Source organism: Danio rerio, chromosome 24 (genome assembly GCF_049306965.1).
Source record: "Danio rerio strain Tuebingen ecotype United States chromosome 24, GRCz12tu, whole genome shotgun sequence".
Lineage (NCBI taxonomy): Eukaryota > Metazoa > Chordata > Actinopteri > Cypriniformes > Danionidae > Danio > Danio rerio.
This window is the reverse complement of record NC_133199.1, coordinates 23,402,118-23,416,827: the sequence shown is the minus strand read 5'-3', so window position 1 is coordinate 23,416,827 and position 14,710 is coordinate 23,402,118. Positions and strand designations below refer to the sequence as shown.

The 14,710-nt window shown below is 36.9% G+C and overlaps 1 protein-coding gene across 33 annotated transcripts in view; it reads right to left on the bottom strand.

Moving 5' to 3' along the window:
* The window catches only part of sulf1 (sulfatase 1), a 172,381-nt gene that overhangs the window by 41,974 nt on the left and 115,697 nt on the right, over positions 1 to 14,710 (bottom strand). For 22 of the 33 annotated variants that reach the window (XM_073940077.1, XM_073940083.1, XM_073940067.1 and 19 more), the window contains 2 exons: positions 3,207 to 3,421; positions 1,099 to 1,338 (listed from right to left, as the gene is read on the bottom strand). In XM_073940077.1, coding sequence (XP_073796178.1) covers positions 1,099 to 1,338; positions 3,207 to 3,375 — 409 coding nt within the window. In that variant the 5' untranslated portion in view covers positions 3,376 to 3,421. Of the gene's footprint in view, positions 1 to 1,098; positions 1,339 to 3,206; positions 3,422 to 11,322; positions 11,489 to 14,710 lie in introns of all 33 variants that reach the window. The other 11 variants (XM_073940078.1, XM_073940071.1, XM_073940089.1 and 8 more) reach the window with 1 other exon arrangement.

Below are 14,710 nucleotides of genomic sequence, written 5' to 3'. Positions count from 1 at the left end.
AGTCTTTGTTCTTTTGTTTACTCCATGAAGTTCTGAGAGCTGAGATGGACATTTTGATTTTCTCAGAAACATCACGGTAAGTGCATAAAGGTCACTCTCTCACATCCACTGACACACATACATCTACTCTAATTTTCTGTCATACTCCAACAATCAAAAATGCATGATTATATGGTTTTGTAATAAAAAGGTAGTTATAATGGAAGTCAATGGGGCAAAAACAGGCACCAACAGTAAATTAGAGAGAGAAAAAATCTAATAATGCATCAAAGACAATGTAGTTACTAATTGTTCACATGTCCAAGGCTTTGATCAAAGGTAAACAAAAAATACAGTCCACAATTACTTGTTAGAAAATTATAAAATTTTCACTAAATCACTGAAATCATTTATAAATTTGGCAATTAAAATATTAAAATTCAGTAATTTTCTAAGCAATTTAGTAGTTTTGATCAGGACTGAGGTTAATTAACATGTTTATGCAAAAACTTTGAAAAAAAATATTTATCTGATGCATTTTTACAGCGGTTTAATTTAGTTTACATCCAGAAGGGTAGTTTTTTTTATTAAAAAACAAATTACTAACAAAAGGGTAGTAAATTTGACAATGTATCATTGAGTTTTTTTATTTTATTAATATATATATATATATATATATATATATATATATATATATATATATATATATTAATAAAATTCCAACGTTAAAAAAAACGTAAAAAAAAAATAAAAATAAAAAAAAAATATATATATATATATATATATATATATATATATATATATATATTTTTTTTTTTTTTTTTTTGTAAGCATTGTCTCAAAATATGTGTCAAAATACGTTGACACATCTAAAATTCATACTGCCAACTGAAACAGAAAAAGTTTTGGCTAAATTAGGAATCATAATTCTCTCTCTCTCTCTCTCTCTCTCTCTCTCTCTCTCTCTCTCTCTCTATATATATATATATATATATATATATATATATATATATATATATATATATATATATATATATATATATATATATATATATACAGTATTGTACTGAATTAATTTAGAGCCTAGAAAGGTTATAAAACACTCATTGTTTTTCTTACCTGTTCGATATCCAGTGTTGTTAAGATAAACTGCAAAAGATCGTGGCTCATGCTGAGCTTGCCATGAAGGTGACGAGCAGTTCTCATTGTTGGTGTAGGTGTTGTGATTGTGGACGTACTTCCCCGTCAGCATAGAGGATCGTGAAGGACAGCACATGGGTGTAGTAACAAATGCATTCGTGAATGATGTGCCACCATCCTCCATGATCTTGCGGGTTTTGTTCATCACCTGCAAAGATCCTGACACACAAGACAGACAACACAAAGAGAAGAACTTAAACTTAGTGTGAAATCAAACAGTAGTTTATTTTGCTAGTGCAGATTCTTTAGGTGTACAATTAATTCATGAAAGTAAATCCACTGAAAAAAAAGAGTTTTAGTATTCTTTAAAGAAAGTCTGACCATTTACTTCCACATTTGAACTTCTTCGTTGATCTCAGTTTAAGGGCTTTAAACACAATATTCTTAACCATGCACCTCTTACCATTAGTTTGCTATGCGAGATTGATGAGCAAAAAATTCTCACCCCCTACTCAATATTCTGTTTCAGTTGGAAGTACATAGAGTACATCAACAAACTAAAATACAAGTAATTCATACTCAGACTTCATATTCAGACTTTAAATGAAGTGCATGTTTTCAGTCAAAAATTTTCAGTGGAAGAGGGAAGAAGAAATCCTGCAGTTTTGTAGCAATGCAGCATCTTTGTGTGATTACAGGACTTCTCACATGTCTGAGGAAAACCGTTGAATATTAAAAGAGGAAAGAGTCAAATCTGCGATGGCAGTCTGAGATTGAAACTTACTGAAGGTTGTGTTTTTAGGGGAAAGCTTACTACATACTAAGTGAGGGACTTTGGGTGGTAGACTAAGATGACTAACAACAACAACAACAACAAGCTAATGTCTCTGGTCTGAAGTCCGAGATGACCAAAGACACTTTCTTTCTAGGAAAGTTAATAATGATAATAATTCTGAGTTAATAATGAACAACTTCAACTTAGTGGAGCTGATGAGTGACAATATTATTAAAAACACATCATAGATAGTCACCTGGACAACTGGCTTGGTTTATCTAAAATCTATCTTCAAAGATGTCAGCCTGGACCACAAAGCCAGTCAAAAGGGATTTTCGGAAATTGTTTGACATTGAGACTTATACATTACCTGAAAGATAAATAACTAAGCTTCCCATTAATGTAGGCTATTGTTTATTTAGATTACAATTTTGACAAATATAGAACTTTTTGAAAATTTTGAATCTGAGGGTTCAAAATAAAATAATAATAATAAAAAAATCCAAATACTAAGAAAATCACATTTAAAATTATTGATTTGATTCGATTTGAACTGATTTATTGATTTTATATATTTACAGTTAAAAATGTACAAACATGAACTTTATTTAAAAGGATAGTTCACTTAAAAATAAAAATATACTCACTATTTACTGACCCTCAAACATTTCCAAACCTTTATGAGTTTCCTTTTACGGTTGAACACAAAATATGATATTGTGAAAAACGTTGAAAACATGTAACCTTTGATTCCATAGCACAGAAAACAAATACTATTAAAGTCAATGGTTGTCGGGTTTCAGCATTTAAAAAAAAAAATAAAATAAATAACTTCCCTTGTGTTCAGAAAAATAGAAACTCAAGTAGATTTATTTAGAGTTAATTATAACAGAATTGTCAGTTACTTTTAACATTCAAATGCTTTTTGGCATGAAATAAAAATCAATAATTTTGACTTATACAATGCATTTTTGACAATTCCAACAAATAAACTCATGCAACATACAGACTAATCTAACTAACATAAGACTGGTCATATGGTCCTGGATCTCATATTAAAGTCAATTCAAGTTCACCCATCCAAATCAGTGAAGGGAATAATAATAAAAAGCAGTGTTTGGTCTACAGTTCCATTCCCATGTTTCCTCAAGTTTCATTCTGTTTTTGAGGATCTCTACAGTTACTTTCCAGCCTACTTGCTGATTCATAACTCCTGCATGCCGAGTGCTGACAAAGCCTCCAGAGAGTCGTCTGAGGTCTTGTCTGCAGAACAGATGGGCCATTAATGATGAATTGCATCTGGTCTACTCACCCAACTCCACATCCTGGTCATCTGTCATGATGAGTATGATGTTGGGTCTGATGTTCCTCCGGTCACCTTGAACTCGCCCACGCAGGCCCTGACCGCGGGTGGTGAAACCAAAGCAGACCAGTGGGGCGGCCAGGACCATCATCCAAGCCAGGCTCACCAGCTGCATCATGGGACTGCGAACGCGAATCAGAAGGTTGGAATCCTCACAAGGTAATCTGTTCGGGAAAGAGCAAAGAGATGTTAATGCTTCTGGTTTTCCGAAGAGGCCAAAACAAATGTAAAAAAAATATTGGAGAGACTAAAAAGAACCTTAAGAAGACAAACGGCAATTCCAGATCCTTCGACAAATCATGTGCATCTGCTTTTAAACTTAATTTTCACATGCACAGTAACAGACCATTGGGAAACTCAATGGTTGCACTGAAAGTAAACATACAATGCCCTCTTAAAAGGCATCAATGAATACATTAAACTTTCCTTTTTTATAATTAAAGTGCTACTTTACTAACAAAGCATGCAGTTTTAGATTACCAAAGTCACAAATAACGCAAATGTTCAGCCTGCACTCATAAAGACACACTTTCTTAAAGTCAGAAAGGCCTGAGTGTCTCTCTCCGTGTGTGCAGACAAGCCAGTTCTTTCTCTCTAATCAGTCACACTGCTTCAGTACTACTGAGGTTTTGCTATTGGCTATCAGGGGCAGCACCGACCCACACCCAGCCAATCAGATTTTGTCATCATGGCTGTCAGTTAGAAGGCCCAGAGCTTGTGACCCCTAGCGGACACCCAGTGGGACTGATGAAGGCAGTAAAGGGGAGAGAGGGTTACGCTACATTAACCCTTGTGCTGCAGTCGCCCGTCACAGATTTACACACTGACCCCTTTTACACAGCATGGCATTCACTCTGGCTCAAAGATGACTCAGTGAAAGCATGAATTTTTCATGAAACATGCTTGAGTTTTTGTACTTGCACATGAGGTGAGGTGACTTTTTTATATTTATTGTACCTGCAGACTGTGAGCATGCACAAAAGAGGGCTTGATTGATAACCCTGTCTGATGTTTGGGCAAGTTTATTATAGAAACCATATGGAGGGACATATTTCATGCGGCTCCATGCTGATCATTGTTTCTGATCAATGAGCTGTTAAAAAGGTTGAACATTCATGCACCTGAGCCTCGTTGCTTGTTATTCATTTGGATTGAAATTTTTACTTGAAAATTAAACTTGAATAGAGAGTTTGCAACTTGCAAGTTCATGTCAACTTACACTAAAGTCCTGGTCAGATCACACGACTTTTTCACAATTTCAAATGGGCGTCATGGCAAATTCAGTTGTTTCTTTTTGTGTAATGTGGCATAGTTCACGACAACCAATACCATGTCTTTGACGCCTCATGACAAAATCACAGAAAGTCTAGAATGTCCATTTTTTTCCCCGATCTACACAACAAGTTCCGACAATGGACAGGAGGAGCACATTATTTCTCAGTTATATCTGCGAGTGCTGCTGTCAATCCGTGGGTCAGGTAATTAAAAAAATAAGCTGCATATTTACTTATGGGTGGGTCTCGGGTGGATAAGATCAATCATGGGTTTGCAAACTTTAACACTTTTCTCTAAAATATTAAACAAAAGTTTTAAACAATTTTATTTGACAGACTGGCACAAATATGCAGACATCTCCATTCTCACAATGAGTTGAGTTCTCTTAGCCTTCCAACCAAGTTTGTTCTTTCGAGGTAATCTGGAAACATGTTCAGTGCTGCTAATACATGGTAAAAGCCTGTCTTGCTTATACAAAATACTTGATTAAACTAATAAATTAAAACTTAACATCTTTTGTCATTAAAAATGAAAACATTTTAAAATAAGTCTTTCTGAAACTGTTAATACTTTAATTGTATTTAGGCTAGATTTAATTTTATTTAAGAAAGAAGTTTGTATTTTGGAGCTGAAGCATATAGTGGACAAGTTTTGAAGCATTTCACCAATAGCAATGTTATTCGTTATTCTTGTTTGTCTAGTATATTGAAAAGGAAATACACGTTTGATCTAAGATAATGGTACATAAGATAAAACAAACCACTGAAATTAATATAAGAAATATTGTTATAGCAATGTGTTTGTTATGTGACTGCTTTGGAAAATAACACTCACCATAGACATCACGGGATGACTGATCGTGAAGGAACATGTAGTCTGGCACATTTGTTACATTCGACAAGTCAAGATTTTATCAAGATTTATTTTATTTATTTATTTTTTTAAATTGCATAATCTGACATAATGATTTTAAGACAATAAAAATTGTGTGATCTGACCGGGGCTTAACCCCAACCTTACTATCAGCTAATAGCCTAAAGAGAATTAATTGCCATGTAGGTGCAATGCAACTTATAATTCAATAAAGTGTTTTGAAAATAAATAAATATAAACCAAATATTTGATCATAATCATTGACTTCCATAGTATATATGGCAGTATTCGGTATGGAGCTAAATGGGCAGCATCTAATGTTTGTTTAGTACCATTCTTTATACAATATCTTCAACAGGCGAAAGAAACATATATTGGTTTAGAACAAGATAAAGATTTCTGGGCAATTTCCCCCCTTAATTGCCTCTAAGATCATTTTTAACAAGAAGACCAGTGAAGGGCACAACATTTTTGAGTAAATTAGAATCTGCACCAATTTTACAGTATTACCACAAGGCCAATGTGTCCACATATTTAAACTACACTGGAAAAAAAAAAAAAAAACATTCAAAGATGATTCCTTGGATTTTTCAATTTATTTGGGCTTAATTTTAAAGTTAAGTTGAAAATTACTCAATTTAATTTGTTTAAATTCACCTCAAATAAATTTGTTTGCAACAATTATTTTTTCAGTGTAACAATTCTCCATTTGAGACATGATAAATACTTTCTGAATTAGTGATGTGGGTAAAAATCATGATACAATAATCACAATTCCTATCTCTCTTTCAGGTACATTAAATGTGACTTCTGATAAGAAAATGATGTTGAACAGAAAATCATGCAGATGATGTCTTATATAGAATACTAGAAGTTTTTCTTTGTTTTTAACAGAGTGGATTTCAGACAGGCAGCATGAAGGATAGTCAGTCCAGTCACCCTGACAGCACTGTGCAAACACTGGCGCTGTTTAGACAAACCCCTGGTGCAGGGAATGGCAGGAATCAGTCAGGTCAGGTCACGCATACATAGTTCCAGATCTCATGAAAATATAGAGAACAACTCTGATTCTTTCATTCAGATGTATGCTTTTTTTCATCCTTTTTATGCCTACATTGTACAAATTAGATTGACTTCTCAGCATCAGTATTCAATTTAAAGTGCTAAATGAATCCTTTCATTGGCCTTCTCATGTGACACTCAAGGATGAACTTTTGTGTGAAGTGCCTCCAGCAATTTAAGTCTAACATTATTAAATTCAGCCAAAAGAAAAAAAAAAAGTCTAGGTATGAGCCAATACATCTATTTAGCTCAATCATGTGTTCCTCAAGCAACCCAAAATTAAACTCTCTGCCCTCAAAGATGACACACTTACCCTCATTCCAGCACTGTAATTTTAGAATACAGTCAACCCAAAATAGCTCTTCTATTTTCTTCCCTAGAGGGAAAAAAGGTTGTGAATTATAATTTCGTTTTAATTACCCTAATTACTGTGAAAATGCGTTCCAGTTGGGGGCACTGGCAAGAACACAAACCACTACTTTGCTTTTCTTTGACACTCGCGTCCTTTACTGACCTCTCGCTCTATGAAAAACAGTCCTGCTATCCTCCATTTCCGTGAATAATGGGAAACAAAGCATCCACACTTCCATGACTCTCTGACACTGAATCAGCACTGGGCTGGTATGCAAAAATGATGTGATGTTTGTGTCTGAAGCCTTCAGCGGAAAACCTGGCAACTTCCTCTGGCTTTAGTCGGACTGTTATTCAGATTAATGGGCTTGTAATGTGCAGAACAAAACGTACTTCCAATTTGCTTGCTTTAAATTTGTATTATACAACTATTTAAGAGTCAGTTATACAGAAGACCAGTGCATTGAACTCTGGAGAGAGCAAATGAAGGAATCAAGGGGAAAGTATTGCAAGTACTGGGAAAGTATTGCAATTATTACTATTAAAATTCTGGATTAAAACTTGCAAACAAAAAGGCAAACTATGAAATATAAATATGTATACAAATAAAACAATTACTTTTATATTTCACACATTAACTTATCATAAGTACACCTGTTCACTTGCTTGATAACGCAAATGTAACACATGTACAGTATGATGATCTGCGGAAGACTAATTATTTTTAAAGGGTCAAGAAACACCAAAACATTTTTTTAGATGTTGACAGTCATATATGTGTCCCACACTGCTAAAAAAAAAAACTATCAGGACACATTTATAAAAAACATTTTAAAAAGTAAAAATTGGTTGTTTTTGTGTTCTTTCGAGCAAATTCGTTCTTCCATTTTGAAAAAAAAATTAAAGCTGCGTCACGGCGATTAGATCCTTATGTGAATTCCAGTGTGTAGATTGGATGTCTGTACTGGCCAGTAAAACGTGACGTCTTTGAGCTTTTAGCATTAATTCATGAGAAAGACTTCTAAGTCTTTCTAGACCTTCAATCAGCACGCTCTATTGTGTATGAGGTGCTACTTCATTACTATGCATGATAGCTTCGAAGACAGTGTTTAGATGGCAGATAAACACCATGCTGCATTGCCAATCGTAATTAAAACAAGTAGAAGAAGAAATGTTTGTTGACATGGGTTGTCAGTGTTGCATTTATAAATGTGCTGCAATGAAGGTTTTGTTTTCATTCCCCGCTATGAGTGCGCATCTGGACTCATGTGGATTACAGTGATCTGCTAACACGCGAAATATATTTGTAAGGAACATTTTTTACCCGAGAGCTTTTTAAATCTGGAAATGGCAAAATCCAGATTTGCCACTCTTATTTTAAAAAAAGACGCGCTTGCAGTTCGTGTTGGTTGTCCTGTCTTTACAGATTCGTTAAGTGTGTGATCAGTATTCTGTTTATGTTTATTTAGAGGCAAAGTTAGTTAGTATTGTCAGCAGTACTCTTTCAGTTTCTAAAGGCATACCCAGTTTCTAAAAGCATACCTTAGTCAAAATGATTGAGTTACTAAGTTTACAGTACATTAATATCACTACAATATCATAGGCTGAAAAATCCACTGTAAATGCTGTAAACATGTTAACACCTTAATCAAACAATTTCCCTCGTGTAGGATTTTCGCCACATTTTGTGACAGGATAGTCTATACACACACGGATTTCTGAAACTTCCTACCAACCTCATCTAAGTTTTTTTTTTTTTTCTCTCATACGATGTGTGGTATCAAACATTCTATTAAGACTACACTCTTCCAGCAGTTCCTTGCATTCAGTATCTCGTTTGTCATGGGAGGCATGCATGAAATATTCCTGAATGAAAGTGAAAGTGCCAAACTGCAGTTAAAGCCGACAAATTAATATTTGGACAAATAATTAGATTGCTGATGTTTATGTAAATGTAGTCACCGTCTTTCTCCCCTGCCTCTGTGAAAATCAGCGCATGCCTGAACTGAGACTCCCATTTTTCTGCAAACCCTTCAGTTTTTCCCTCCCCCGACATTCCCACCTAAACAGAGCTGGACTCACCCACTTTAACTCACTCATGTCCCTTTAAGGATATTAGTGCACTTGCTAAGGCAATAAGATTCATGCAGCATCCCCAAAATGGGACAGAAAACTAAAAAAAAATAGATTCATCATGTCTTCACACATTGGTGGTTGGCATATTGTCTTGGCATTATTTGTGCCCCTTGTACTCACTGTGCATTGTTTAAACACCAAAGCCTAACGTTACAGGTCATTTTCTTCTCAGTTCGTTCTTTATCTTTTGATTTAATTATATCAGCTAATTGTGTGTCAGAGTTGCGAAGTGAGTAGCACGATCGCCTCACAGCAATAAAGTCACTGGTTCATGCCCCGGCCGGGTCAGTTGGCATTTCAATGTGGAGTTTGCATGTTCTCCCCATGTTCACATGGGTTTCCTCCAGGTGCTCTTGTTTTCCCCACAGTCCAAAGACATGCAATATAGGTGAATTGATCTAGCTAAATTGGCTGTATTGTATGTGTGTTAAGAATGTGTATGGATGTTTCCCAGTGTTGGAAGGTTATACTCTGCGTAAAACATATGCTTGATAAGTTGGTGGCTCGTTCCATTGTGGCGACCCTTGATTAAAGGGACTATGAATGAATGCTATTAGGGCATTGTGGTTTATGGTCTTTATCGACACCAACTGGATACGCAAATCTGCTGAGCGCCATTCCTTTGTAGACCTGCAGTGCTGGGAAACACAAGAAAGCATTCTTCTGGTCACAGACGAGCACTAGAGCAAGCATCTTCTCAGCCCTTATTGTTTTTAGGGATTAGAGGAAATGACCCAGTAAATTAGCCTCTACTGTACTAATCAGGGCTAAGCTGGGAGAATAATATTTGGGATTTATTAAAAAAAAAAAAGGTCTGGAAGGTTCAAAGGGGCAAAACAAAAAGCCTACTATTGGATTTTTCAAGTCTGACATGCAGCTGCCAAAAAATTGCCCCTTATGAAAGAGTTGCAATTTTCAGATTAATAGATGACAGGATCAGAGTCCTTTGGTGTGATCCAAAATATGTACTTTTATGATTTTACTATGCTTTCTTCCCCCTTCATATGTACTGAGGCATTGGCCCCCACTTTTTAACCACATAGCTGTGTTTTCTACCCTGTAGCGCTATCAGAGACAGCAGCTTGGAGGTTCTTGGTTAGAAAAAAAGCCACCACTGCTGCCTGTGGTAAAGGCCTAGACCACATACTTTCATGCAACCTGAACCCCCTTTGACCCATGTGGTAATGTGGGGTGGTTAACCTAAACCTCAAGCACCTGGACCCTCAGAAGCCTCTCCAAAATGAAGGCCGCCGAATATACAGAAGGCACACAGGTAAGGATAGATGAATTCCCAGGGAAAAGACCGAACGATTAAGATCAGAATGTCATGACCCGGCACATTCTTTCAAACCATGCTGGGGTTTTATAACATCTAGACTGCATCACAAAAAGTCTGGTTTCTGTCAATCCCTTGTCCAGGAAGACGAAAATGGCAAGGCCGCATTCATAACATGTGTGATCAGCTTCTAAAAATCACTTAAATGCAAACCCTGATCTAAGTCACCTTGAAGTAATTCCTTTTAAAGCAAAGCACCATGCAAGAACTTGTCCTTCACCATGGCAAAGTTGTTTGTGCATCTTCATTGCAAATGAGAGTCCCTCGTGAGCCAAGAACTAGTATAAATCAAACCAGATGGCACAGCTAAATAGTGAGTCAGCCATTCATAAATGCAAGGTTTCCATAGACAAAGACAGTCTCGAGGGCTAATCCCCCTTTCCATTCCCTCACTATAGAGACTTCGCTTCATGCTCTCCACAGAATGTGCCTGTACAGAAGCCAAGTCACTGGAGAACAATCAGCAGTAAGAACCCTTCACAGTTTACTGATTGTGACAGTTGCATTTTAATTATCAACGATGAAACAAATTCTCTAAATGTCCCATTATGAGACAGAAATTACTGAATCAGTGTTCTGAAATGACACACCTGTAGCAGGAGTCTCTTAAACAAAAATTTTCATTGTTGAATGAAATGTTTTTTAGTATTTTCTAGGCCGTTTGCACTTGGTATTACAAGCATTTTGGTCTACTGCATAACAAACAGAAAAGGGAGACATTCCTTGTTTCAGCTGGTGTTTTAGACAGTCTCATTTGTCAATTTTTGACTGCTTTCTTAAATTTATTTGAGGACTTTTGATCCATGGCATGAAAGGAGATAATAGTAATTGTTTTGATAAATGACAGTAAGTGAAGTTTATTTATAAACTAATTTCGAGAAGATCACATGCTTATGATTTACCACAGCTGGTCTCACTACCAGCTACTACAAATACCTACTAACCACCTTAGCCTATTCTATCGAAAGATAGAAGTTACTACAAATAACCACAGTCTTTATTCCACATTTAACTTCATCTGAAGGAACCCACCTTTTCTTCCCTTCTCCCCCTTCTTTCGCCAAGAAAAGACAGAACCCAGTGGTTAGCACCGTTGCCCCACAGCAAAAACACCGCCGGCTCTGGTCCTTTTGTCCGAAGTTATCATGTTCTTCCTGTGTCTGCGTGGGTTTCCTTCAGGTTCTCCAGCTTTCTCCCACTGTCCAAAGATATGCATCATATGTAACAAACTAATCTAAACGGGCACTTTGTCTAGCTTTCAGCATCAGTATCTTTCCTTCTCAAAGTAGTTCACCATAGCATCATCAACCAGAGAGTTTTTGAGATCTACCTGAGCTCACCTTAGCCTCATCAGCCGAGGAGTGTTTGAGATCTACCTGAGCTCACCTTAGCCTCATTAGCTGGGGAGTGTTTGAGATCTACCTGAGCTCACCTTAGCCTCATTAGCTGTGGAGTTTTTCAGATCTACCTGAGCTCACCTTAGCCTCATCAGCCGAGGAGTGTTTGAGATCTACCTGAGCTCACCTTAGCCTCATCAGCCGGGGAGTGTTTGAGATCTACCTGAGCTCACCTTAGCCTCATCAGCCGGGGAGTGTTTGAGATCTACCTGAGCTCACCTTAGCCTCATTAGCTGTGGAGTTTTTGAGATCTACCTGAGCTCACCTTAGCCTCATTAGCTGGGGAGTGTTTGAGATCTACCTGAACTCACCTTAGCCTCATTAGCTGGGGAGTGTTTGAGATCTACCTGAACTCACCTTAGCCTCATTAGCTGGGGAGTGTTTGAGATCTACCTGAGCTCACCTTAGCCTCATTAGCTGGGGAGTGTTTGAGATCTACCTGAGCTCACCTTAGCCTCATTAGCTGTGGAGTTTTTCAGATCTACCTGAGCTCACCTTAGCCTCATCAGCCGGGGAGTGTTTGAGATCTACCTGAGCTCACCTTAGCCTCATCAGCCGGGGAGTGTTTGAGATCTACCTGAGCTCACCTTAGCCTCATTAGCTGTGGAGTTTTTGAGATCTACCTGAGCTCACCTTAGCCTCATTAGCTGGGGAGTGTTTGAGATCTACCTGAGCTCACCTTAAGGTCATCAGCCAGGGAATGTTTGAGATCTACCTGAGCTCAATCTCCCCTCTCTCACTGCAAACAGGAGGGTGCTTTGGCTCGGGGATTTCTTGAACTCAAGGTTCTCGCCTGGGACAGCATGCCTAACAAGCTTATGATAAATCATCAGCTAAGTGTGAACTCTCGAAATAGCTGATAAATAACAGTCAACTCATCGTGCCATTTAATAGACTGACTGTTTAATATCTGTTTACACTTTATTATGATGGTCCTCCAAGAGGCAGTTATTAATTAACAGTCTGCTAAATTAAAGGTTGGCCAATAAATCGAATGCAGAGCAGCATTTACTACACAGTGGCAGTAAACTTACAAGCTACTTCTACTAAATCAGATTTGTGAATTAATTTAAACTAATCGCTGAAATAATCAATGAAATGTCTAATGGTAACCATCAAAATAAAGTGTAGGCTTTAATGAAGATTGTATGACTGCACATAGATATTTTTTGCAGAGGCTTCATGCATATTTCTATTTTCTGATTATTCCCATCAGGGAGAAATGATTACTTAGCCATGGAATTTTGAGGTTTGGGTTTCACAATGTTTCTTTTTTGAAATCAGCCAAGACTTCGCTTCTTTGTCCACAGTGTCAAAACCTACAGTGTCGTGGAGGACTGTGGTCAGGGCACACCGCATGAACCTCTGTCAAGAAGTGCTGTCCACCCACATGGGAGCAAGCAGGGCCAACAAAACTAGTGTGATGTGACCAGTTTTAGAGCGTGTGTTCCCAAAGTAGCTCCTCTTTGCTCAATCCCTTTCATGGCACATTCTGTTCTCACTGATGGAACAGACGGCTGATGATGTGGTAAGAGCAGGAATGTAAAATCTGACTGAAGTGGCTTTAGTTTGCTCTCACACCACTGGACCGTTCTGCTTAATCACTACAGAGTGAATGGATACAATGCAGTCGCATGAACGACAGCCGTGCCAAATCACTTGCACGCAAACACCTTTTCTGAATGGGAAAACCACATGCAGCTTGAATGAGGGCTCATAGAAGAATCTCTTTTTGGATTAGACACCTTTACTTGATTTAGTGAATTATTTTTCATACATAACATGCATACTGTATTCATAATAATTAAAATGAAAGATTTTGTATTAGTCCCAAAAACATGTTGTGAACACTGCAAGTTATCTTTGAGACATAAGCCATTTTATTTATCATTTTTTTTATTTTATTTTATTATATAAATATGTTCTTATGAATAGAGAATAAATAGAAAAAATTAAATTGTGCATCCCATAGATTCTAATAGTTATATATAGATCATTTTGTATGTACAGTAATGAAATTTAACATGAAAACATTTCCCAGATGCTAATTCTTAAGGCGGGATGTTTACAGCATTTAATCCACACAAACAGAGAAAGCCCCATTTCTACATTTTAATGACTACAGAAGCTTCATGACAAAAGCAACCTATACAATCCTAAGCTTTGCCCTGGTAGTCATACAACTCCAACAGGAGGAGACTTTCAAACAAGTTCTTTCAAATGCAAGGCCATATGCTAGAAACATCCCAGTAATGTCCCTGGGATGTTTTTCTCTTTGGCCCTTGCTGTATTTCTGCGTGCATCTAGACTATGTGTGCATCTAGTCTTCTATCTGCTAGAACAGCTGAGCAAACTCCAAAATCAAAATCAGAAAAGGCAGCAGTTGACAGCAAGCCAGCATAGAAATGCCACTGTCCAAATAAGAGCACATGCCACATGGATTCCTGTAGGCCAAAGAGCTTAGCTCTGACTGTTATCTTGCAGTTTTTGAAGACATGGACAAAAACAACTAAAGTCTAATGGTTATTTTAAAAAGCCAGAATGACATGGTTTTTGCCTTTACCAGACACACAAACTACTATGATTACTTAATGGTTTCATAGTTTGAACTGTATTTAGAGAAATTTTTTTTCTCTGTTAGTCTTTAAATGACATAAAGAATGACATGTTTGCATTGACAGTGTAGTTTCAGAGAAAATAGCAAATAGTTCATGCTAATCTCTACCCCTCCCACAGGACCTCATAGAAAAGGACTCTATGTTCTCCTACCGAACAGGTAGTATCTCCTTCATTATGAATGCATGTTAATATAATTAAAATAATCTGCTTCCCATTGACTTTAAAGTCCTACTCCAAAAGCGTGGTGATTGGGATTTTGGACCAATGAGACCAATTTACTCTGCAAAATATAGAAATCAAAAGTTCTTTTATTAGATTTTTTTTCAGTTGTTATTATAATTTTTTTGCAGAAATTGAATGCTAGGACAGTAGTAGATGAGAAGGTGAGGTAAATAGTTATTTTG